A 26931-nucleotide genomic window follows, 5' to 3' on the forward strand; every position below is an offset into this window, starting at 1 on the left:
GCCTCGAAGCGACTCAGGATTCCAGGCAGCTCGTCAGCCACCCACGAAGCAGCAGCATCGCTGTCTGCGGAGGCAGATTCGCCGCTGATTACTCTTCCGACGACACCATGCCGGCTCTTAAATCCCTGCAGCCACCCGTTGCTTGCCTTGAAATCATCATGGCCCAAGATACACGCAAAATCCTTTGCCTTCTGTTGCAAGATCGCACCACTTATGGGTACATTTCTGGCTCTCGTGTCCAAAAACCATGTGAACACTGCCTTGTCCACATCAGTGTATGTGGACAGCTTCAATCTTTTTTTCTTCGAGCTTGTTCCCGACTCCACTGCGTTTCTGATGCTGTGTTCCGCACTCAAAATCGTTCATAATGTGCTCGCTGGAATGCTGAAACGGGCGGCAACGTCCTTCTTCTTCTCGCCCGCGGAGACAGCATTTAAAATTGCGAGTTTGTCTTCAAAAGACAGAACTTTTCGTTTTCTGGCAGCAGAACTCATCACGACCAACCGACGACGTAGTTAGAAGCGGAGACGCACGACTACACGCCGACAGGCAGGCCTAGCACCTCCAAAACAAGTCGGACAAACCAGTACCAGGGCACAGTTGACACACGCACACGTGCAGAACGCAGGACAACACTCAAAATGGCGAATGCAACGCATCCATAGGATGGATGGATATTATGAGCGTCCCCTTTGGAACGGGGAGGTGGCTTGCGCCACCAAGCTCTTGCTACTATGCTGTATAATATCCTACCTAGGTTAACCAATGAAAAAAAAAAACACTATGAACTACCACATCCAAATTTTCTGATACCCTATTGTGAACTGTGCTTTTGTACGTCTCCGTCCTTTGTCGTTTCCCTACTTTTCTTCCACCAATCCTCCAATCGCCTCTTACTGATGTCTATTGCGGACCTGTTTGCTTTACCACTGCTCCCGCTGAACCCAAGGGCTTCAAGGAGGCCAGTGGTGCCTAGATCGACCGCTGGATAGACGTCTTCACATTCTAATAAAATATGCTCCGTCGTTTCCCTAGCTTTACCGCAGCAAGCACATGCTTCTTCTTCCTTCCTATATCTCGCTTTATAGGTGCGTGTTCTAAGGCATCCCGATCTCGCTTCGAAAAGTAATGAGCTTCCCTTTGAGTTATCATAAATGGTTTCTTTCCTAATTTCGTTTTTTCCCCTTAAGTAGTTACTCATGGCAGGTTTGTTTTCCATTGCCGCCACCCATCAGATTAATTCAGCCTCTCTGACTTTCCGCTTGACCTTCTTTGTTGCTGTGTTGCCCACCCCACAGGCCGCATACTTGCTGGTAAGCTTCCTAGTTCTTTTCCTCCACTGTGAATCAATGTTTTGCCTGTACAGATACCTGAACACTCTCCCAGCCCATTTACTTTCCTCCATATTCCTCAGAGAGAAAGAAAAAAAAGTGACGCATGTCGTTCGTCATGGAGTGTCGTTCGTCATCGTCCCTCTCCCTTCCCGCGCCCTGGCAATGAAAGAACCGGCTATCAGCGTTGCTTTTCAAGTGAATTCTTACACATAAGTGCGTCTAAGCCGTTGAAACAAATAAAAATCACTAAATAAGAATGCTTGTCCTCAAATCTATACGAAACAAAATAAATTTGAAAGAGAAATCAGCTGCCGATACCAATGCCACCTGGCGTCACGCTAGACAAGCAAAGCCTGAAAAGACTGCTACGTTAGGCACGGAGCGGCGCTAGTTGCCGCCATCATCATCATCATCGCTAACTTTGCTCGGTCGCGGCAATCCCTGGCGTTCGCGTAGCTGCTGGCTCCTTACAATATTAATATTCAATAATCTAGAGCATTTCTTTGGCCGAATTTTCCTTAAAAGTGCAATAAGTAATGACTGATCAGCTTTGGGAGTTCGTTACATCAAGGCTAACCGCCGCAACGCGTTCGTTACATCAAGGTCGAAAATACATGGGCTTCAATGGGGGCAGCGTTGGGGAATTCAAAAACTTCGTTAAATCCAGGAATTCGTTACATGTAGGTTCGTTACATCCAGGTTTAACTGTACTTCATTTCAGATGCAACAGGCAAAACTGTTAGCGATTGCGCTACTTTTCAGTATGCCTGAATTTTAAACTAAAATTGTGGATCAGGTGCAATAATTGCTTTACCAATTAAAGTTACTATTTTATTAATTATTACGTCTAAGAATTTGTGTACTAAAGCTTATTCACTATGAAACAAATGGAGTGACAATTTTACAACCTCTCTGTATAGCTTACACTGTGCATCATCCACATTCCTGATGAAATCATACAGCACTACATATTGGAAGAAATATACAAAGATATTATACAACATTAGTTGCATAATATGCATGCAAAAACTAACGTATGCAAAATTAGTTGCACACTTTAGTTATAATGCATGAAGTGATTCTTTATAAGACTTTACAGTTCTTTACAAAATTAATGGCAACAGGTACCTGTGACCGCATAACCAGCATAGGTATTGTGGCAAGGCTTGCAATGTAGGAAAAGGAGCTAGAGTCAATTATTGAATTTTCGGACATGCCCGATAATTTGAGTGCCTTCATGGATTTACCACGCACACCATAGAGCCAATGTATGAGAGCACTTGCAATTTTAGAACTTGAAAACTTTCGTTATCAGATTTTTCAGACTTTTTGCTGTGACCGCAGGTCCAAAACAGCATTAACCAAAGCCATCACTGCCGCCAGTTTTATTGTCTTGCTGCCTAGAACCAGTGCTCTTGTATGCCGATTCGCTGCCAGCTGCAGTCACTGCTGCGGCAATGTTGAGGCCTAGCTGCTTTTAACGTTAGCTACCAAGCTTCCTGTTCGGTTTCGTATTTTTCATAGAAAGTATTTGGCACTGTCAAAAATGGTGCTCACTGTCATTCTCGCCGATGAGCTTCGAAGAGCTGAAAGCACGACAAGCTCAAATGTTGCACAATGCCAGTGTCAAAAAGTTAGCTTCGCCGCAATACATAGATGTTTCGCGATGAAGCTTACGCGCTGTATTGCAGTGAAGCATAACAAGAGTGGAAAGGGGCCACTATTACGGGACACAACATGCAGTCCTTAATTAAACACGCATTAACCCCCCCCAACTTCTGTCACTTTACGAGCACCAATACACCTAATATGTGTACTGGCAGGCCTTCAGAGCAATTTCACATGTGCCTCTGGTGATTTGAGCTCTTGGAAGCAGTAAAAGGCATGCATTCATTTTTTTTTTTTTGACCTGCCAGATTTTTTGGGTGCATTCCGACCCCTAGGGGGTCCAAAATATCAGACACTGACTGTATATGTGAAAGGGGGAACAACAACAGCCCACACACTAGCGGATGCGGTACACACTGCTTACTTTAAGCAGAGATTCAATTCATCACTGAGGGTTAACTAATGACTATCCGTAGCAGAATTGCAGTTCTAGACTTTTGTTTACCTCTCAAGCACGAGCATAAAATTTGAGTGCAATATAAAAAACAAGGTATTTCAGTTCCTACTCTGCCATGCTACTGTAGTCATACAGGTATACAACTGGCAGTAAAGTGGGCCGTCAATCACACTCACTTCAGACAGACTAGTTCTGGTGATATCTATGACCTGACTGCAGGAACTCTTGCATACATTTCTGGGCTGTCTAAAAAGACATTGCGTGTGCCCTCAGTGTCAGTGCCTATATTTCGTGCACTGCCATTGAGCAGAGTACCTACCGCATTGTTTGGTTGACATTCGTTGTCCTGCAAGAAGGACAAGGTGACACCGTGAGATTAGATTAGATTCTCAGGTTTTATGTACCAAAACCACCGTTTGATTATGAGGCACGCCATAGTGGGGGGGCTCTGGATAAATTTTGACCACCTGTGGTTCTTTAACATGCCCCCGATGCACGAGACACTGACGTTTCTGCATTTCACCTCCATAAACAAAAATAATACAGTAAAACCTCGATATAACAGCATAAAATCGGCAATTTGCTTCTTTAGAACGAAATTTCATTTTAGTGAAATTCTACCTATTATGCAATAAGCACAGTCGCCGATCTATTTTTCTTACATGGAAGGGGCCGCAAATTCTTACCAGTTGTCGAGCAATCGGAAAAATTAAATTTTAATGAGAAAAAAAATAATTTTGCTGAGTTTGAGTTTTTGATGAAAGATATGGTTTCGTGCCGTGCCGATGATATTTTCACATCCGTGATATGAAGCGAAGCCAGCCATGCTATCACGACCACTCCACCCCTGCGGCTAATAGTGTCACTCGTTGTGGGATGATGCTACTGTGAAAACTCCCCGCAGAGGGGCGAAAATGCTTCGTCTGCCTCATGCTTCAACATGTATCTCCAAAACTTAGATTATGCAACCTCCAATACTAAATGCGCAGGAATACAGAGCACATGATGTCGCACCAACTCGACACACCCCCTCTTTGCACACGGCAGATTACCTCTAAAACACTGCTCGTGAGCTGCGTATGCGCTGACAGCCACGCACAGTCATGGCCACACTACAAAAAGAAATGCACCCCAACCTCGCACGCCCTGCCCTTGGCAGATTTTAGAACAAAAACAGCACCTCACCATGAATTATTACCGTAGTTACCCAATCCTACCACATGCCTGATATTTCCAAGAAATTTAGTTCGAAAATCGCCTGCACATTACAACTGGACACAAAACAAAACTGCGTTTACGGCATTACAAACAGCGTACCATCAAAGCCAGCATTGCTGCCATCCCAAGATCCCTCTCACTCCACTGCAAAAGGTACGACCACCATCACCATGGCGGGAGAACAAGTTTGTGTGTTGGTCAGTGACGGCAGTGTGTGATTTTGAGGCCTCCATCACAAAGACTAAATCAAAAAGTAAGTTACTTTACATGCTGAGCTCGTGGCAGCAGTTTCACCACATGTTTACAGTGTTCTGAGATTAAGCGTCGCAGTACAAATTGGCCGCGTGGCCAATTGTCTAGGTGTTGGCTGTTACCCTGTTTGTGATCGTAGCAGAGTGTTTAGAGAAACGTGGGATGTAAAACGCAATGCACTGGAAGTGTGATGTGTGTTCCATAGACAACAATAAAACGTTATCTGAAACTGACGATGATGGACATTAATTGTAAATAAGTTTCCATTCTGCTAAGTAAGCTTCGAAGGTTTCATTTTTTCCCAATGCCAGTACAGTAAAAGCTCATTAATTCGCAACTCATTAATTCGAAATTTCGGATCATTCAAAGGAGCTGCTGCGGTTCGTCCAGCAATGTATGGAAAGCAATATGTAACACATCCAGCTAAATCACACTGAAATCCGCACGGCCACCGATAATTCGAACTCCGCGCCATAGTGGATGGGGAGAGTGCTTGTGCGCAGGAGCACGTTGGCGACACAGGCGTCGCCGCGCGGGCCGAACAGCTTTGCTTTTTCCATCTGCAGCCCTTTGTTTAGGCCTGACCGGAGAGAGATGCATTTGCCAAGCTGGCCAGGCATGGCCATGCCACACTGGCCAGGCATGGTCAACGCCTCTGTTGCAGGTCGCTTCTTTCTTGTGAGGTTCCGTATAAAGCTCAAGGGCAATAATATCATCGCCATATGCCGCATGCTGTACGTGCGAGAAAAAGCGTGCTAGGGTGAGCCGGCGAACGTGGCTCAGTGACGTGTGCGCGAGCAAGGAAGGCGATGTGGAAGCGCGCCTTCTGTTGCGCACGAGGCATAGGCATGAGGCGAAGAGAGGGAGGGAAGAGGAGGACGTTTTCCGCCGGCTCCTGCTTACGGCACGACCATGCGGGCGCCCTATCTTGAAAGCGATGTGCGTCGTGGCAAAGTGCACGCCCGCATGGGCCTCATCTTCAACGTGATCTGCGATGTTTGCAGAGTGCACGTAAGCTAGTAGCTTCGTATGCGATGTGCTTTCTGCGCTTCGTTTGCGTAGAAGCGAGAGCTGTACGAAGGTCAATTCGCTCGCTGCTACTGCCGCGGTTCCTCGCTCCAGCGTTTTTCAGAGAGTTTCAGCAGTCATCGAATGAGATGTGTTCGTGTTTACTTGTGCACGCGTGGCGCCATACTAGTTCATTTGGTTAGGAAGCGAATGTGTACAAGTTTACACGGCCAGTAAAACTATTATCCTTACTTCGTATAGCTACCTACTAATTTGCTATCACAATCGATGCTTCGCTTTTCAGGCAGAACTGCTGCTTTCTTTTTCTCCGTGCCAACCGGCGTGACGAACGCGCAGATGGAGCAAGAGCCATCTCGACGTCGGGCACGTCGGACCGCGTCAGCCGCATCCGATTACGTTAGCTGCACCAGTGCTTCGAAGTATAGACGTTGTTCACGCCAACGTGATGTAGCGTATGTGCGCACGTGCTCACGTCACGTTGAACTATATAAGTGCCTAACCAAGCGATTTTTTTTTTACTTTCATTAGTTCGAATTTTGTATAATTCGAATTTTTTTAGCATCCCCGCAGAATTTGAATTAACTAGCTTTTACTGTATCAGAGGCAAGCTAGGCTAAAAAAAAAAAAACATTAAAATCGGGCGTACGTTGTTGTGCAAACATTGCTTTCTACTTTGAGCCCGTAACCAGTGCGTACACGTTAGAATTAGGTAAACACTGCCAAATGAAGCAGCAGTGCATGAATGTTTTTTTTCCACCTTCTTTATTTCAAGTACCAAATATATAACCCCCAAAATTCCATGGGTTCTGTCAAGACCAAATCAATGGAAGTCAACTGTATGGGAAAAACTAAATGTACAGCAGGCACTTGGATTGGGCTTAAAAAAAATATGTCTGTAAAACTAAGGGAGTGCTGAAAAAAGATCATTGCTGTAGCAGCAATGAGGTTCATAGTTCTAAATGAAACATGACAACAGTGCACTCCATATTGGCAGTTGGCAATATTGCCAAAGACATAATAACGTACGGCACTTTTTCTTTACTGGTACCACTCACAAGTTAGATTCCAAGATGCGTTACAAATATCCTCTTTAGAATTTGTACGTGTAACTTATTCGCCAGTTCTCATCAGTTAAAGTAAAGAAACTGCAAACATTGAGTTTCTGGTAAATTGAACCTCCCCTATACTCAATGTGTCTTCGTTCTACATCTATGTAGTAAATGTTGCGCAAGCGACCACCTTATTGAAGTACGGTAGCTAGCTGGGCGAGTGAGTACAACTGTACGTTTACTTACAGCGCGAACGAGTTTATTTCTTACAAAAACCACTTAAACGAGGGTGTTTGTAAACACCCCTATTTATGTGGTGTTTGCAAGAAATAAACTTTCACTCGTGAGTAAGCTCACGGTACGTCTTTCTTCTTTATCCTTACTGGTTCGTTTGCGCCGTAAGTAAAGAACGCATTCCATTAAAGCCAGTGCCACATTTGACAGGATGTTTGACATACCACGTTGCATCGGCAATGGCGACAATCGTTTTTGCTTTCTCATAATGAATGCGGCCTGTAGATAAAATGTGCATGTGCTCGAAGAAAGCGATTCAAGCTTTTTTTTTTTTTTAAGTACAGAAATGAAGCATGACTGACTGTCCTGTATACATCTAGATTTAATTATACTATGTAATTTTGAGGACTCATTAGAAAATGCAGAAAACTTCATTCCACCACTTTCAATTTCTTTCAATGAAGCCTGCGTTGCCTTTCGATGAAACGGTGCTAATGACATTTATCAACTGTGCACATATATAATGCAAAACTGAGGGACACAAATATAGTCAGTCTGTTACGGGTTAGACGGTCCACATTTTTGAAACAGAAGCTAGCGAATACGATGTGTACACAGAGAAAAGGCAGATGGGCCACACCTTGGGCTCCAAACTACAATTAGTCGGTCGAAGTACAGTGCTTGTCCCATTTACTTTGCTCTGTGTATTTTTCATTTGCTTTAACCACTGTTTCTCATCAAATATGCATCAAAAACCAGACAGAAGTGCTTCCTTTATGCAAAGGCAACATAATTACTGTTTATCTTCCCTGCAAGATAAATACTAGATAGATGGAGATGGCCTATTCTAGCCGTCTCCATTTAGTACAGTGTTTATTATTCACTTGCACTACAAGCCTTTTCCAGGCTTTTAAGGGGACACTAAAGGCAAATATAAAGTCAAGCTAAAGTGATAGATTAGTGCTCTAGAATCTCTAAGGCGCCAATATTATCATGAACAGAGCCTTAATAACAGAGAAATTGAGGTAAATGCAGGACACAGTTAGAGAGAGAGAAAAAACTTTAAGAAAAACTTTATTTTCATGTTCGGTGGTAACGTGGAAAGGCCCTCAGTCCAGAGCCTCGCTTGCGGCATTCTTCAGTGCAGCACTGATAAACGCCGCAAGGTACCGTTGGTCGTCGGCGCTGGCTGCTTCTGTCAGCCACCCGGCATGGGGTTTAGGGGAAAGATTTGTGGGGGCAGGGAGGGGAGGTGGGGGTGGTCCACAGGACCAGAGGATATGGGATGTGTTCAGGTGTTCGCCACAGTATCGGCAGGGTGGAGGATCTTCAGGTAAGAGGCCGCGCAGGAGGTGCATTCGCGCTGGTGTAGGGAGTGTTTCAGTCTGGGCCTGACGAATCAGTACACCCTGTTCACGGGTGAGATCTTTGCTGAGCTTGGGGAACTTGCGTCTTGCCTCTTGATATGGCCGCAGGAGCAGGGGAGCCCACCTTTTCGTCTGGGCTGGTCGCGGAATGCAGGGTGCCTGGTTCAAAGTCTCGCAGGCGAGCTGATTAGCTCTTTCATTTCCCGGCAGTCTGTCATGACCAGGTATCCAGATGATTTCCAGAGGACCCTGAAGGTGCTCTTGAATAAATGTCGAAGTGTGGGCAGGGAGATCGTTGTGCAACAATTTCCTGCAAGCCGCCATGGAGTCGGAAAATATGATTCTTGGGTAGGCTGAGTTGCTAAGGGGCATGTGTTTGATCGCAGTTGCGATGGCTGTCAGTTCCGCTAAGGTCGCATCTGTCTCTGGGAGTAACTCAGTATGTAGAGTTTGGAGGTTGTTATTCACGACTGCTATAGCGGAGCCCCGTGCACCAACGCTAGCATCAGCGTACAAGTATATGCCGTCAGGGTGTCTTGCCGTGTACCTCTTGAAGTAGGCAACTCGCTGTCGTCGCCTCTCCTTGCCTCGTTCTGGATTCATGTGGCGTGGCAGTGGAGCTATGGTTAGAAGTTCGCGTTGTTTCGGGGGTAGTGGGCGCGTGTTCAGAAGGGGCGCAGCTTCTGGATGATGGCCGATGCTGTGGAGGATGTGCATACCTTGACACGTGTGCTGCAAACGCAGTTCTTGGCGACGACGATGAATGCTGACTAGTTCCGCCACCGTGTTATGGCAACCGATGTCAAGGAGGAGCTTAGTGCTGGCACTAAACGGGATGCCGATGCCAGCTTTGTCGCCTTCCTGATGAGCGCATCAAGGCGATTGATATCTTGCTTGCGGAGATTGGTATAGGGCAGGTGATAGCGCAGGCGCGACATAATTAGTGCGTTTCTTAGTTGAAGCATATCTGCCTCTTTCACTCCATTTGCTCGGTTGGAGACCCTACGCATCATGTGCAGCACCTGTTCTCCTTGTCTGAGCAGGTGATGCACCGTCGCAGCGGGACCTCCATCTTTCTGGATATGGAGACCGAGTACCTTAATACATTTTGGTTGGGAAATCGGCACGCCTTCGTTTACAATTTGTATGGTGGGCGGTCTCCATCTTTTCTGATGGACCAGTAGCAACTCAGATTTTTCCGGCGCACATCTAAGGCCAATTGTTTGAGCAGCCTCATGCACCTTGTTCATAACCTGTTGGAGAGTTTCTTGGATATGCCCTGGCGAACCCGTGTTGATCCAGATGGTGATATCATCTGCGTAGATCGCATATTTGATGTCAGGGATGTCTCGTAGCGCTCTATGGACTACGCACATGGCAACATTAAAGAGAGTGGGCGAGATCACGGAACCCTGCGGGATACCTCTCTGCGGATGGGGATACTGTTTTGAGATGATGTCGCCTACTCGTAGCGTGTACGTGCGACTCCGTAAGAAGTCCCTAATATAGTTATAAAGCTTGGTTCCGCAGCCAGTAGCTTCGAGCTCTTGCAGCATAGCATCGTGGTTAACATAGTCAAAAGCTTTCTTGAGGTCTATGGCAAGAATAGCTTTAAGTTGAGCGCTGCTTGTTTCCTTCGTGATTTCTTCGTGTAGCTGCAGCAGAACGTCTTGAGTAGATAAGTAATGTCTGTATCCAATCAAATTATGGGGTAGGTGTTGTGATTGCTCAAGGTGAATTAGAAGTCTGTTAAGCACGATGCGCTCCATTAGCTTGCCGACGCATGATGTTAGCGATATTGGGCGCAGATTCGCTATGGCTTGGGGCTTGCCAGGCTTCGGAATGAAAATGATGCTGGCTGTCTTCCACTCTTCTGGCAAGCTGCCCGTGTCCCACACTTTGTTAATTTGCTGAAGTAAGAATGCATGATCGGCTTCTGTAAGGTTGCGGAGCTGTGTTGTCGTAATTTGGTCTGGTCCTGGCGCTTTATTCGGCTTTGCTTCTGCTAAGGCACGCTGTAGTTCCGCTAATGTGATTGGACCGGTGAAACCCTCATTTTCTGGCTCTGCGCTTTTGTAGTCGACATACTGTGGTTGCGCTGGATCCGCAATGTGTGTTGTTATAAGCTCGTTGAATAGGTCATCGGTATGCTCAAATGTTTCGAGCAGCTTTCGCATCTTATGGGACATTTCCGTCTTTGTCTGGGTTGGGTCAATGAGTGATCGGATGAGATTCCACGTGGAGCTCATATTCAATGTGTCATTGAGCTTGTTGCACTTATCGTACCACTGCTCACGAGTGAGATGTTCAGTGTAGTGGACGATCTGCTCGTTGAGCGTGTTGATGCGTGAGCGTAGTTTTCGATTGAGCTTATTTCTTTTCCATCTCTTAATGAGGGCATGTCGTGCCTCCCAGAGATGAAGAAGATGCCTGTCCGTGCTTGGTTGCTCCCACTTCTCTATTATTTCCTTCGTGTGTGACTGGATTCGTTGCCTGACCATCTCTACCCAATCTTTCAAGTGCATGTTTTGGAAGTCTCCTACATGTGTCTTTCGGAACTCATTCCAATCCGTCAGGCGATGCTTGCGCTGGCGTTTTGGGAATCCTTTGATTTGCAGAAACATCTGTATGACAGTGTGGTCACTCGTTAAAGTATCGTGCGTGTTGACCCATTGCGCTGACAGTCGTCCTTTAATGAAGGCGAGATCAGGCGTGGTATTTCTTTCTACGGAGTTTCCGTGCCGCATCGGGGAGTCGGTCTCGTCAAGGAGAGTTAGCTGGGCCTGTTGCATATGGTATAGTAGTGCGGATCCTTTGGAGGAGTTTTTTGTGTATCCCCATGAAGTGTGTGGCGCGTTGAAGTCGCCTGCTATTAGATGATCAAAATACTTCGTTGGCCGCAGATTCGCAACCTCCTTGAAGAAGTCTACTTTCTGTTTTGGCGGGCTATAAACATTCGTGATGAATAAGTGGGGCTGTGACTTGCTCTTGACAATTTTAGTTGGAAAGACGCGTACAGTGAGGCTCTGTTCCGTGCTGTAGACAACATTTGCCGCTATATCTTTACGAATAAGAATGGCCAGTGCAGAATTATGGCTATACGCCGTATAGCCTGCAAGATGAGGTGTTTGGTTAGTTTCCTGGAGTAGGAGAATGTCGGGTCGACGATCTTGAGCGGCAATGTACTGCGTGAGAAGGCCCCATTTTCGAGCAATCTCTCTACAGTTCCACTGCCACACCACCAGATTAGTCGCCATTGTTCTACTGATGATTTTGCGGAGCGCCCGCTGTAGGGTAAGGAGTGGGTCGCGTTACGCTGGTAGATCGACGTGCTCTGGGTCGTTCGCGCTCTTCCTGGCGCGGTAATGCAGCCATCGCAGCCTGCACTTGTGTAGAGACCATCGCCTCTGCCTGGCTCCTGAGGAGCTCGTTGAACAGGGAGCGCATTTGGCTCATTATTTGTTGAGTGTATGTTTTTAGCGCCTCCTCAACTTGAGCAGCAACCTGTTGAGCTATCTTGGCCTCTAGACTGGTTTGCATTTCTTTCATTTCGTCCCTTAGTTGCTTAAAATCTGCTTCGAGGTGTTGTAGGGCTGTTGTGTGGTATCTTGCCTTTTTCATTGCCGGTTGCAATGACGCTGGTTCTGCTTCCTGTGATAAGGGTTGCTCTATATCAGCCAATGGTGTAACTTCAGGTGCGTGTGCCTCTGCTTGCATGTCCATGCCTTCGGTAGGCTCTAGTGATTGTGACGATAGTGTTGACATTTCATTAGATCTGCGGGTTTGAAGTAGAGCGTTCTTATAATCTTTGGCTACTTTTTGAGCTCGTGTTTGAACTTGAGATGCATAGGTCATGGGGGAAAAGGGGAGGTGCCGGGTGACTGACTCACGTTTCGCTGGTTTGCGGGTTGCTCGTCTTGCTGACCTCGGGAATGGTTGTGATCCGGAGACTGGCTGCCAACTCCGAGCCGGTTGCAGTTCCCGGACCGGCCGCCGCTCCCGAACTGGCCACTGCTGCCGGACTGGCTTTGGTCCCCGAAGTGGTCCCGGCCCCTGGAATGGCCGCGTCCCCTAGATCGGCTGCGGCCCCTGGATCGGCTCCTGCCTCTGGAGCGGCTGCGGCCCCTGGACTGTTGACGGCCTCTGGAGCTACTTCTGTCTCTCGACGTGTTGTCAGAGTTGCGTTTTGGGCTTGGGCTTCGGCTTGCGATGGTGACTGTTTTCATTTGCTTGTCATCCTTTCGTTGTTTCAAACACTTCAGGTAGGCCGCTTCTCTGACCGCTTTATCAGTGGCTCGTCGCACTTCACAAGTTGGGTCATCTGCCTTGTGGTCCTTGCCACAATTAGGGCAGCCTGGTTTGCAGTCATGATCCCCTACAGGATCTCCGACAGACTTTCCACATGTTCTGCACCTTTGTTTTCCATTGTCGCGACAAACGTCTGATCGGTGTCCTATAGCAAAGCATGTTGAGCAAAATTGCGCCTTGGGTCGGTGAGGGACGCAGCGGTATACACCTCCGCCGAAGATGACCTGGCGAGGTACATGTGAGCCCTTGAAAGTTATGATTGCAGTGGCTGTTCTACCCATCATACGAGCCGCAATAATCTCATAATTTGGGGCTCGGAGTTCACGCATCAATTCTTCGGTTGGGGTGTTCAGTTCCACGTTGTGAATCACACCTCTGCACGAGTTATGGGGTGAAGCGATATAGATGTGGACAGGGTAAGTTTTGCCATTAAGAGTGGTTTCATTAATGCGCTGGAGCTTTCTGTCGCCGAGGGGTCATCACTGGTTATTATAGCCAAGTTCTTTTCTTTTTTTATGTCTACTGTAGCGGCGTGAGCCTCTGCAGCAGTCAGAACTGCTGAGACGCTTAGCGCGTCGTGAAGCATTCATGGGCTCCACTGAGGTAGGAAAAGGCCAGTTGGCGGACAAAAAATGAGCGTTGCAACGTGCTGCGTACCTTGGGAACGTTTTGATACTCGAGTGGTCCATCCATCAGTGTTGGTGACGAATTTCGGGGCCATTGCTGCTGAAGGAGTGCGGGCCGTTGGCGTACTTGACGGTAGGCCTACTCCCCTAGCCGTTAGGGCTAGCTGAGCGCCCTGCCAGGTCCGTGACAAAAGCACAGAAACTCACAGTACGTTGGTCCGATCACAGCAGAAGTTGGCCAAAATGTTCGGATGATGTTCTAGAGGAGCCGAGCCGTGTCTGAGGACTGGTCTTTGTCGAATAACTTGGCATTCGGGTCTTTCCTGTGGAGCGATGCGAAGGCACGTATGCTCGGACAGGAGCGACGCTCGCGTCCCCGACACAGTTAGAGACTTCCCTGGGACATTCAAGTACTTGCCCGATGACGAAAGCACTCAGTTAAATTCTGGCAACAGTACTCAACCACTCGTTGCAGAAAACATCCTCGTTTTGTACTATAACATGAAATAAAATGCTACTTGTCCAATTCTATTTTATTTTTAGTAAACAGAACTAATTGAATTTACCCTTGACAATGACGCGGGCGGTCAAAAAGTTTCGTTTTCGCTCGACTCTGCGCCGGCCACGCTTTCGCATTTCAGTAGTTCCGTTATTGCGTAGTCCTGCGCTGGTTTTGCTGGCTTGCGAAACCAGCACAAACTGCGAGTAGCAGAGAATTCGACTTCCATGTGATGTCGGAACAGTCTACGCCACTTGACCAAAAAGCAGCTGCAGCGGCGAATACACCGTTCCGATTTGGCTCGGTACCGCCATCTGTCAAGCATCGTTTTACTCACCAACGGCAGCAAAGGGCAGTGGTGGTGTATGCAACGTCACCACTCCCCCAGTCCGGTCAGATGGCAGGCGATTTGAATTTTGAAAAAGGTACTCGGATTCTTCAGATGCAATCTTCTCGTATTGCAAGTATTTTCTTGACACGAAACAAGCGTTGTGAGGTTTCTGGAGTGGTATTTAAACAGTCCATGCTGACTTAGTATTTGCCTTTAGTGTCCCTTTAAAGGCAGCAGGTAGGGACACACAAAGCAATAATCATAACATGAACTGTAAAAAAAAGTGGCAAGCGAAACAAATTACCAAGCCCATGCTATGCCTGAATCTTTTCTAGTCTCAACACTCCATTTTATCTACTGCCACCGTCTACCACGTCTGTCCCTTGCATTACCACGTCTGTCCCTTGCCTTGTTTGAACACCGGTATTGAAAATGCTATTCATATCAAAGATGCGAATGCAGATGCCAAACACATTGTTGAGAATTTGGCTAGAATGTGAAAATTGGCGCTCAAGGACAAGGAGTGCACACAAACTCATTAGTCACTGTGTCAGTGCGACGGAAACAAGGAACAAATGCAGGACTCACTGAGAACTCCATTATGGAGTTTTGAAGGTCCCTCAGGAGGCTGGTTGCGTGATCACCATCAGCTTCACCAAGGTGACTGCCGCTGTCATGAAAAATAGAAATTGCACAACACGATCATCTCTGTGATGCAGACGGCAATGATAAAATGTTATAAAAAGCCAAGCAAATTGAGATATTATTGCTACGCTAATCAAGATAAAACAACCATTTCACGATTGTTGCCAAGCGCCAACAATGGGTAATTTGAAAAAAAAAATCATGGATACATGGCAGTGGCAGAAATGATAACGTGCGCGAGGATTGCCATAGGAGTACTACACATTCTCTAACTTGCTCGCATGGGTTAGAGTCCCACGCTTGTCACCACTGAAGTAACGGAACATAACCGACGGGTAGTGGCAAAATAAGAATGTTTATTTCTCTGTGTTAGTTGCTTAGGTAATGGACTGAAACAGTTGCATGACTGGCGATGATAAGCAGCAATGCGGCACATGTCAGCGACACTGCACGTGTCTTGATCATTCACAAGAAATTCAACAGCCCTGTGGCGTTTTGTTGCTACGTACAATCGAATGCAAAAGTTCAAGGACCACACAGTTGAGCCTGAATTTCTTTTTTCTTCTCAGCGAAGGCATAAGGGCTGAAATTGAGCGTACTGCCCACGTGAGCCTGCTTGACCAGCGCCATGCTTTTATAGAATCTTACGTTGATGGGCTGTGCTAGAAGAAATATTTTGCATATCCCGTGGTCTCTAGACCTTTGTACTCGACATAAAACGCCTTACCTTCACCGTCATCAATGTGCACGCCTGCCTTGTAGTTACAACATGTCTGCCAACTTGCTCAGTTCTAGATATTCTTTCAGAACTATATTTTTAGGGCACTGCAAAACTGGACTTGCTAATACAGATGAACTTTCTCTTTAGCATCTATTTAGGCTAGGCATCAAATCAATATGATGCCCACGCCACACAAAGTCACGAAGATAGAAGCAGAGGAATGACAGTACCATATATTATGGTCCGCGACAATACCATATAATAAATACAGATAAGAATGTTTCACAGATCGCTATATCATAACAGCAAACATCCTACTGAAGTGGAATTTATGTTGCCTTACGAACAATAATGGAGAAATCACATAAACAGGAGTCAGCGTTACAGCTCTTCCTTTTTAACCAAGAAAGTAGCTAAAGTAAACCATACTTACTCTATCTTTTCGGACAGTTGAGTAACAAGCTCCTTCAGCTTCTGGACCTCAAGCTCAGTCTGAAAGACAAAACAATATATAAGCATGAATTGATTAAAAAAGTTCAAGGACGATAACAAATCTAGGCTTTGAAGACTCTTGGGAGGAGGGGTAGCGGTTAAATAAAGAAAGCACTAATAGTCAAATGTTGAGAAGTTTTCCTACTTGCAATTTTTTTTTTCACATCTCATTTAAAAATGCCAATCAACCAGGGACTAAAATACGGTTATTGAGACACCTTAAACCACCCGATACTCAGCCAAAACGCCACTGCAGGTCCACGAAACGGTCGCTCTGTCGAGGCAAGCAGGAACCAGGGACAACAGCGATGGTGGCCCGAGAAGAACGCCTTACCAAAGGTGATTTTTTCTTCTTGAGGACGAAAAGAAGTGGGCTGCCGCTGCGGGATGCTTCGATTCTTCTGCCTTCTTCTTCGTAGCGCGTAGCGCGTACGTTGGGCGCGTAGAGCGTGACTTGTGCAAGCACGAGCTTCACCTCTTCATCGTCTTCATCCTCTTCAGAGGACTGATCAGAGGTATCACTATCATCTGTAGCAAGCCTGGGTGCACTGTCTGGAGGTCACCAAAGTCGCTGTCGTCACCTGAAGGCATGCAGGCTATGATGTCCTGGACCCTGGGAGCTGCAAAAAGAAGTTGTAACAGATGTATGTGTAGCCGAACACAATTCGTATCATATGTGATACGGACGGCGATGTTTACGACGAATGCCCACTGTATCACATATGATACACTGAAAACGTGTTCCCAGGAGATCACTTTTACGTAGTAAAACACCGAACAAAAGCAACTTAACAACACCTGTAAACGTTCTAGAACACAAATCAGGTAAGTTATCAAAATATTTACCTTTGTTTTTTGAAGAACGACCATAAAATGTTCTTGCCGGAATCGCCATGACGCTTGAGCTGGGTGCCGCCATCTTCGATGTCACCGTGTGGCCACCTGAACATCGCCCCCGAGTGCTCCGTGATCGCTGCGCATGCGTGAGCTGAGAGAAGGTGAGAAAGGAGAACAACTCTTTTTCGCAGGATGTGACGTCACATTGTTGCTTGTTTTTACTTTTTTGAAAGAGCTACTCTCGAACGTAGATACGCCATTGCCGTCGTGTCGGCTGCAAGAGGTTCTGCGCGCGCTTTTGTGCGTGTCGAGAGCGTATAACGTGCGCGATATTCGTGCGAGCGCAGTTTGACTTGAGCAATCGTGGGCTTGGACTCCGTGAGATTTGCTTTCGTCATATGCGAGTTAGGGGCTTGCTGACAGGTAAACCGCCGCTGTACTTAAGTGAATACCTTGTTTTTCGTGGTCCTGAAATAAATGGCGCGTCGTTGCGATGGCGACTTCAATCGAGTGCGGTAATTGCTGCGCATTACGGGCGATTTAATTGCACAATACGTTCTGCATTATCGGTGTAGGCAGAGAAAACTTATCCTGTGAGCCTTACTTCCGTCAGTCAGTCGATTACATGTTTCGCTCTTTTCCAGTGCACATTCCTTGATATCCACTAACGAGCTGCTTCAAATATCGAAGTGTCTATTCATCGTGCAGATGTTTTTTATTATTATTATTAACACAACTGGCGACGAGCAGCAGAGTTACAGCCGTGAGTTTTCCTTTCGAGCAAACCTTTTCAAATTGAAGTTTTCGCTCATGTTCGCAAGATAGCAAATTTAAGTGTTATACTCGCCGCTGTATTTATTGATTCCATGGGACCTAGATTTAAGCTGCCTCAGGTTGAGGTTGTATTAACGCGCACAGAGGCTTTTAGAAAAATAGTAATGCAGTGGGCCAGTTTATTTGAAATGGTGCTATTTGTGAAGTTGATATTTCCCCTAGTCATGCTCAACAACTTACTGGTCAGATGCTTGAACTTCTGAAGAAGTATTTGCAATGTTTCCCTTCCAAATCAGCATTGTAACCAACGCTTTTCAGAAGTATGAGTGTGGTATTTGCCCCTGCAGCAATGCCATGAGTTCAAATTCAAATTGTGCCCACCGGCTGTCTATCCGTGTGCCACTAGAAAGTACAAAGAATTCATTTCTGAATTGTCGCAACATTTCTTTTTCATTCCATGTTTAAGGAATTTGTTTACTTCTTTTCCTGGTCATTGTGGACTTGCACACATTGAAGGTTGGGATAGTTTGGCAAAAGCATTGCATAGTGGGCCTGTAGGTTTTTTTTTTTGTATTTAGCGCATTGCCCTTCTGACTGGCCAAATTGTGACCCCTTCTGCCTGTTGGGCTTCAAATCTTGTAGAAAATGGTGTGAGCAGCCTGGAGCGCACCTGAAGAGTAATGCTAGTTTGTGCATGATCATGTTGTTGCTGCTGGGAAGATGACATCTTAGGCACATATTTTTCATACTATTAACACAAATGTTTCCATCTTAATCCCTTTGTGGCTCAATCGTAGTAGACCTGTTCCGTTTTTCAGTTACTTTGTTGTTTATTTTTGTTACATATCAGTATTATGTATTATCAAGTTAGTGGGAATATAAAGCTATTTGATGTTGTATTCATGGGGAATCCTAGCTGATCCCTCGTCATGGGTATGTGCCATATGTCACAGGCAACAGTCATTCTAGTCTCTGCTTGTGGTAAAAGTATCCCAAAGCCTATTTTGCACGCTTGCAGATGAGTTGAGATTTAGACATCAATGCCAGCTCACAAAGCATCTTATACGGCAATCAGCCAGCCACGTCCGCAGATAGAGAATTCTGCATTTTCCAATCGTATTGTTTCTGTTGTCCTTGGCAGAGATGTTGATTGTACACAGAGGGAATATATTGTAGGACAATAAAAACTTGTGATTACAAGGGCCATATATGGTGGAAATTATAGTAGACTATGACCAGCATCAGTGGAAGCCCTGCGGTATCTAAAAAATTAGTAATGTGCTGGTTTTCATATGCTACAGCTGCTATGTGCATTAAGCTCACAACTCCCTTTTTGGCAACATCACCCAGGAATGCCCACTCCTAACACTCTGTCACATGCACTTTGACAGCATCTGCTTTGATCTACTTGATTGCATATCAGTAAAGATGGGTCTAGTTCACTAAAGACTGACAATGCTGCATTCGAATGGAACCAAACCGTTCTCAAAAAGTTATTGAAACCAGCCAAGCAGGTTTTCGACAACTTTAATCTGGCAAAATGACAAAAAGAAAGTTATTTGAAATAAGTGATGCAATGCTGATGAAGTTTGGGCAAGCATTTCAAGGTGATTGGCCTTCATTATCTCTAGTAATAGTGAACCTGCCAAATTGGCAAAGATCTTGAATGAATTCTTCACAAGGCCCAACTATTTTGTTGCTGCCCTATATTGTCTCTATAGGAAGAGTGCATACCAAAAATCTTGTGGCTTCCTGTTATAACACCCTATAACTTCCTTAGATGTAGGGCCGTTTGATATTCACCAATATATACTTACACAGGATTTAGATGATGCCTTTAAAGATGTGTCCCTCATGCTTACATGTAAAGGAGCACTGACATTAAACTTTTGGACTGGACTTTTTTATATTAATCTGGTTCTACATGGCAACTTTTATGACCATACCATGCCACTGAAAGCTGCGTGTGCTTTGAGGGATTCTTAATGTGTGCTAAGACTTGCTTCACTAAATAAATTTTCTTATGACTCTTCTCAAACATCTAAATTAAAATTAATTTAATTCCAGTGTTCTATAAGTCACAACCACGATACGATTACGAGGCATGCCATAGTTGCAGACTCCGGCTTAACTTTAATCGCCTGAGGTTTTTAACATGCACCCACTCCACAGTGTGCACCAAGACAGAAAGGAAAGACCAATGTTGTGCTGCATAGTGGTCTTAACATGCTCAGTTTTCAATGACCTAATAATGGCATGGCTTACTTATGAACTGCAGCATGCATCATTTGTTTGTGACCTACCACGCAATGTTGTCACCAGGTTATGGGGCCACACTGCCTTTGGCACATGTTTAAATGTTTGCATTAAGGATATATTTGTTGCACATAGAAGGAATTTGAAGTTTTGTAGTGTAATTGACTGAATGACAGCTACACATGCATAGGAAAAAAAATTATGCCAGGACTAGTTAAACTCTGCAGTGTTTGAGCTTGACGAATTCTTGCGATTTTACACATTTTGGATGACTGCAGGTCATTCATTACAGTTATACCAGCTTTTGTACTTTCTAGACATGCTTTTTGCCCTGGTTTTATACAGTGATCATAGATAGCCACACCACACCATGTTGGTAGAAGAATTCAGAATTTTAGTAAAATGGGGTTGCTCCATGTTGAGGTGCACCAGCATGTCATAGTAAATGGAAGCCAGAAGCAGCAGCATTTTAAGGTATTGTGCCGCACCATGTAAAGTCAGATTATTGTGCCCCACTTCACTCGCTGGCAGAACCTGCTGGTGAAGCATTCTGAGGAAGCTTTCGAGGTATGCTGCACTTTTTCCAAAACAGCGTCCGAGGCGGCCATCTATTTTGCCTACAGGACGAAAAGTCCCTGGCCAGGAGTGCATCAAACATACGGAAATAGCTGTCAATTGCGCTGCTGAACTTCTAGATAGTTATAGTTTTGCCCTCAGTTTGCAGAACACAGCAATGCTATAGCAAGCAGCGTGGAGAAAGCTGTTTCGGGGCTCAACCACGGCATAGCCAGCACTGCATGTGCATACTATACACAAACATGAGGTTTTAGCAGCAATACTTAAGAGGAAGCTTTAGCTCAGGTGCTCCTATCTAAATACATGTAAAAGGAGAATTGATTTTTCTCGGCAACCACTGCAACGAATTTGATGAGGTTTGTTGCATTTAAAAGAAAAGCTTGAAATCTAGTGAATGTTAGTTCCGAATTTTCGATATAGGTCATTAATTTTTTATTAAATATTGGCAGAAATTGAAAATTTCCAAGATACGAAGCTATCAAGTTTACAACTCTAACTGACAATGATGAAGGATAATACAATTCTGTGAATTGCATCTAATAGTACATCTAAAGCGGACAAAATTGATGTACACATGAATATAAAAAATTTTAGTAATATGGAAATACAACTTTTGCAGAACCCTTGTAACCAACGTAACAAATTCACGTAATATGTAAAACGACCTATCGAATTTGTCCGCTTTGAATGATCTAATGTATGCTGTTTACCGAACCGCGATGTCTGTTCTTGATGCAGACCTATGAATTTGTAAACGTGCTTCTATTTTTTTTCAAACGGTCGAATATTTGAAAATCTTTTTAACAAAATTCAGGCCCTAAATCGAAATTCCACTTCCAACAGTCACTAGAATTTAACTTTCTTTCTCAAATGCAACAAATTTCATTAAAATCAGTCCAGGTGTAGTCCCAGGAAAACATTTTTGCGTTTTACATGTATTTGAATAGGCCGCGTCGGAGATGGGCCCGAGCTAAAGCTTCCTCTTAACAGCAAATGGTATTTGTACTTCACTCTGTCTAACATTGCCAGGCTTTAAAATAGATGAGGTCACTCTCTTTCATTTGATGTGTTTATACAAAAGTGTGTATGCATGGTAGGGGTTAAGGCTCCTTGGTCAAGCCAAAAAATCCTTCCTGACATGAAGTGAACCCTTGTGCATTTCAGTCTGCAGTCGCTCACTGCACTTTCAAAAGCGCAATCAGCACCGAGAGCACAGGAAAACACACAAGCAATAGTTCAGCAATTTATTTGAAACAAATAAAACTTTCTTTTACAGAATGACCACATTCCAAAAAAGCAACCACATACTATGCAGATAATACAGCCAACTTATGTTAAGTGGACAGCTGTTAATGTGTCCTGCCTTTATATGTGCAAATGTTTCAAGTCTCAAAATGTGCCCCTACTTTGCAACTTGTCCTTGGAACGATGGATGATTTCAAATGCTAAATTTAGCACCATTGCCACACTGATAGAAGAAAACTACATATTAAAATGACAAGTCCTTGTAGAACAGAAAAGGGTGTACAGTAAACTTCCAATAATCCGACTCTCGTTAATTTCATTTTTCAGTTAATTCGGTCCTGGCCGGTGCCCATGCATTTCTATGGGCCTAAACATTCAGTATTTTGATCCTAAAACTGGCATTCGCCATATAATGCGAACTTGACCAGACCCCAATAACGACCCCTTTTAGTGGCAGCGTCTGCCTGAGCAGAGCTTAGGGGACAGTGAATGTGTTATACAAACGCTATCTCCTGCCTGAAATGCTTATTTTTGACCCAGCTGAGAAAGAATTTTAAGCTGTAACGGTAGCTGACAATGTCTGATTGTAGTACGTATCTGATTCTAACGAACAGTTTTTGTTTTCCAAGGACATTGAGCCGAAAATTGCCTAGCTGTACAATCAAGTGCGAAACTAAAACCATGTTTGTAGCATTCATATGCTTCATGTTAGAAGAGTTAACTGCTGGGCTAGTTGGTGATCTTGCATACTGAAATGATTTTGCGCCAAAAATCAACGCACACATGAAAGACGACACCACAGGTGCCCATGGTGTCGTTGTCTTTCTTGTGTGTGTTGTTCTTTGGCGCGAAATCTTTTCAGTATATGCTTTACCGCTTATCATGGCTGTAATACAGCGAAGCTGACTTTAGAAAGTTGGCTGGCATACTAAAAAATCAGGTATGCGTAGGTTTCCACTTTGGTTTGGAGTTGTCATTTCTACTTTAGTTTTATACTTTGGACAAATAGAAAGTTGATGCATGTTCGTTTTAGAGGCAAATTGTGCAAGCACATACTGCCAAATGAATCAACGGTGTTTCAGCAGGTTTTTGCATCTTAATTCGACCCGTCAGTCTCGTCAGGGTAGAATTAATGGAAGTTGACTGTAGAAATCGTGCGATGAAGCACAAAGAAAGTTACCTTGCTCAGGTAGTGAAAAATCAAAGAAAAAGTGCTTCACACAACATCCACCGATGTTCTGTTGCAGATGCAAAAGCTGCCTCCCTTATCTTGAACAGAATAAATTCCTTTCGAAGACAAAATAAAGAAAACAGAAAGAGAAGTCATCAAGGCATTCCACATCTATCTTATTCAGTCTTTACAGTGTTGCTACATCACCATTTCCTGAGCCTCCTATGCCAAAAAAAGTTGTTGTCAAAAATAAAATGACCTGATTCCCATGTTTTTCACCATCCAAGCAGTGTTTACTGTCAATTATTACTGCTTTTTGTAACCTCACCTGTGATTACTGTATGTTAACACTGAGCTATATGATAAGCTTAGTAAAAGTTGAAAAAGTATACTGAATGTTTATTTCTGTTTTTTTAGACATAAGGAGGGGTGCTTAAAAGCGAGCCGCATTTGCAAAATGCTTGCGTAAACAGCAACTACCCCGGTCATGTCCTAATTGTGGCCATGTTGTCCCTGCAAACTTATTAATCTCATCCGCCCACCTAACTTGCTGCCGCCCCCTGCTACGCTTCCCCTCTCTTGGAATCCAGTCCATAAACCTTAATGACCATCGATTATCTTCCCTCCTCATTACGTGCCCTGCCCATTTTTCTTGATTTCAACTAAGATATCATCAACTCGCGTTTGTTCCCTCACCCAATCTGTTCTCATCTTATCCCCTTAATGTTACACCCATCATTCTTCTTCTTTCCATAGCTCGTTGCACTGTCTTCAATTTAAGTAGAACCCGTTTCGTAAGCCTCCAGGTTTCTGCCCTGTACGTGAGTACTAGTAAGACACAGCTGTTTCACACTTTCCTCTTGAGGGATAATGGCAACCTGCTGTTCATGATCCGAGAATGCCTGCCAAACGCACCCCAGCCCATTCTTATTCTTCAAATTATTTCAGTCTCATGATCCGGATCCGCAGTCACTACCTGCCCTAAGTAGATGTATTCCCCTTACCACTTCCAGTGCCTCACTACCTATCGTAAACTGCTGTTCTCTTCCGAGACTGTTAAACATTATTTTAGTTTTCTGCAGACTAATTTTTAGACCCACCATTCTGCTTTGCCTCTCCAGGTCAGTGAGCATGCATTGCAATTGGTCCTCTGAGTTACTAAGCAAGGCAATATCATCAGCGAATCGCAAGTTACTAAGGTATTCTCCATTAACTCTTATCCCTAATTCTTCCCAATCCAGGTCTCTGAATACCTCCTGTAGACACGCCGTCAATAGCATAGGAGAGTTCGTATCTCCCTGCCTGACGCCCTTCTTTATTGGGATTTTGTTGCTTTCTTTATGGAGGACTACGGTGGCTGTGGAGCCGCTGTAGATATCTTGCAGTATTTTCACATAAGGCTCGTCTACACCCTGATTCCGTAATGCCTCCATGACTGCTGAGGTTTTTACTCAATCAAACGCTTTCTCGTAATCAATGAAAGCTATGTATAAGGGTTGGTTTCTTAATTAGGTCTTTCATCTCCTGCGATAACTTACCGGTATCCTGTCTAACGAAGTTACAACCGACTTCTATTGCACACTCCTTAATGATGCCCATAAGATTTTCGTTCATTGCTTCAACACTGAGGGTCTCTTCCTGAGTTAAAGCCCAATACTTCTTCCGCAGCCTGATCCGAAATTCCTCTACTTTCCCTCTTACCGCTAACTCATTGATCGGCTTCGTATGTACCAGTTTTTTCCATTCCCTCCTTTAGTCTAGGCTAATTCGAGATATTACCATCCTATGGTCACTGTAGCGCACCTTGCCGAGCACGTCCACATCTTGTATGATGCCAGGGTTAGCGCAGGGTATGAGGTCTACTTCATTTCTAGTCTCGCCATTCGGGCTCCTCCAAGTCCACTTTCGGTTATCCCACTTGCGGAAGAAGGTATTCATTGTCCGCAAATTATTCCATTCTGCAAACTCTACTATACTGATGGGCGACTTCAATGCCAGGGTAGGCAAGAAGCAGGCTGGAGAAAGGTATCTCGTTTTGACTTTATCCATCGCCGATTCCCTGTCTTCATAGAAGCTTTCGACTTGCTGGTCACTGGATGTAGGCGGCTAGACATGTACGGCCTTCAATTTGTACCTCTTCTTAAGTTTTACAAGACCTGCTACCCTCTCGTTAATGCTACACAATTCCTGTATGTTACCAGCTATATCCTTATTAATCAGGAATCCAACTCCTGGTTCTCGTCTCTCCACTAAGCCCCGGTGGCACAGGATGTGCCTGCTTTTTAGCGCTGTATATGCTTCATTTGTCCTCCCAACCTCACTGAGCTCTATTATATCCCGTTTAATGCCCGCTAATTCCTCCAATAGCACTGCTAGACTCGCCTCACTAGAGCACGTTTTAGCGTTAAACGTTGCCAGGTTCAGATTCCAATGGTGGCCTGTCCGGATCCAGAGATTATTAGCACCCTCTGCGGCGTCACAGGTCTGACCGCCGCTGTGGTCAGTTGCTTCGCAGCTGCTGGGGACCGAGGGCCGGGGTTTGATTGCTCTATTCATATAGGAGGTTGTGGCCAATCCTGCTCTGGTAAGGGAGTGCATTACCAGTTCTGGTCACTGGGGTCAGGCCACCAGGCCTGTTTATACAACTGTATCAACGTGGATTTTTTTTATCCGGTGGAAAATTGTGTGGCACCTGGAGAGAGAGAGAAAGAAGTTTAATGACACGAAATGCCGAGAGGTCGGCCTGAGGTATATTCCTCTAGCCAGCTACTCGGCATTGGGGGAAGGGGAAGAGGGAAAGAAAGAGGGAAGAAAGAGGTGCATGATGGGTGACGATGACGATAGAAGGAAGATGTAGAACATATGGCAAGCAATTTGGCATGCTCAAAGTCTGCAATCCAGGCCCGTAATTTTTAAAAAGTTCGGTAATGCCTTGATTGCCTTGAAACTCGACTGAGCGTCTGGCCAAGGGCCTAAAATAACGTCCTCCGACAACGGTGCGCTGTCGAGACGCGTAGGGTCCTTGACCAACCTATCATGCTCTTCCACAAACTTAGGGCAGTCACAAAGCACATGACCTATAGTCTCAGTCACATTGCACACCTCACGTGTGGAGACTCGGTGCGTCGCATGAGGTGCACGTATCCGCGCGTAAACGCTACCCCCAGCCTTAGTCTGTGCAGAAGACTGGCACAGCTTCGTTGAATTTTCGGTGGTAGCCTAAAATTCATAGTGGGGTCCAATCTCTGGAGTCGTCTGTGGCGATTATCCGGATTGTCCCAGTGCTTTGCTGTCAATTTTCGGATGACACTGGAGAGGAGACAGTTGGCGTCCGCTCTTGAAAAAGGAATTGAAAGCAGTGACTCTCGTTCTTCGAGTGCTTTCTTCGCTTCTGCGTCGGCCAGTTCGTTGCCCTGTATACCGCAGTGACTAGGAATCCACTGAAATGTGATCTGGTGGCCGTTTTCTTGCGCTAAAGTGTAGAGCTCGGCAGTTTGAAGAGCCAACACTCTGTAAGCGCTTTCTTTCAACACCACTCTAAGTAGTTGAAGAGCCGATTTTGCATCACTGAAAACTGTCCATATTTGAGGAGGCTGTCGCGCAATATATTGAACGGCCTCTCTTATTGCCACTAATTCCGTAGATGTTGTAGTCGTCTTGTTATGCAGACGAAACCGTTGAATGACTTGATGCGCAGGCACGACAAAAGCCGCACCAGACGCATACGACGAGACCGAGCCGTCTGTATACACGCTCACCGAGGAGTCATATTCTTTCGACATATATTCAAGTGTTAAATGTCTGAGGCCGACGGTAGGTATTCGTGATTTTTTAGAAATTCCGGGAATAGATAGACGTACCGGTATTTTGGACATTACCCATGGGGGCATATGTGGAAGGTC

The 26931-nt window shown here is 45.1% G+C and overlaps 1 protein-coding gene across 3 annotated transcripts in view; it reads right to left on the reverse strand.

Moving 5' to 3' along the window:
- Positions 1-26931, reverse strand: part of LOC139051660 (chromosome-associated kinesin KIF4A-like) — an 82859-nt gene that overhangs the window by 43352 nt on the left and 12576 nt on the right. For 2 of the 3 annotated variants that reach the window (XM_070528613.1, XM_070528614.1), the window contains 5 exons: positions 17017-17158; positions 16505-16790; positions 16112-16170; positions 14901-14982; positions 3719-3745 (listed from right to left, as the gene is read on the reverse strand). In XM_070528613.1, the coding sequence (XP_070384714.1) occupies positions 3719-3745; positions 14901-14912 (39 nt within the window). In that variant the 5' untranslated portion in view covers positions 14913-14982; positions 16112-16170; positions 16505-16790; positions 17017-17158. Of the gene's footprint in view, positions 1-3718; positions 3746-14900; positions 14983-16111; positions 16171-16504; positions 16791-17016; positions 17159-26931 lie in introns of those variants that run through there. The other variant, XM_070528612.1, reaches the window with a different exon arrangement.

The sequence above is a fragment of the Dermacentor albipictus genome, unplaced genomic scaffold, assembly GCF_038994185.2.
Source record: "Dermacentor albipictus isolate Rhodes 1998 colony unplaced genomic scaffold, USDA_Dalb.pri_finalv2 scaffold_13, whole genome shotgun sequence".
Taxonomy (NCBI): domain Eukaryota; kingdom Metazoa; phylum Arthropoda; class Arachnida; order Ixodida; family Ixodidae; genus Dermacentor; species Dermacentor albipictus.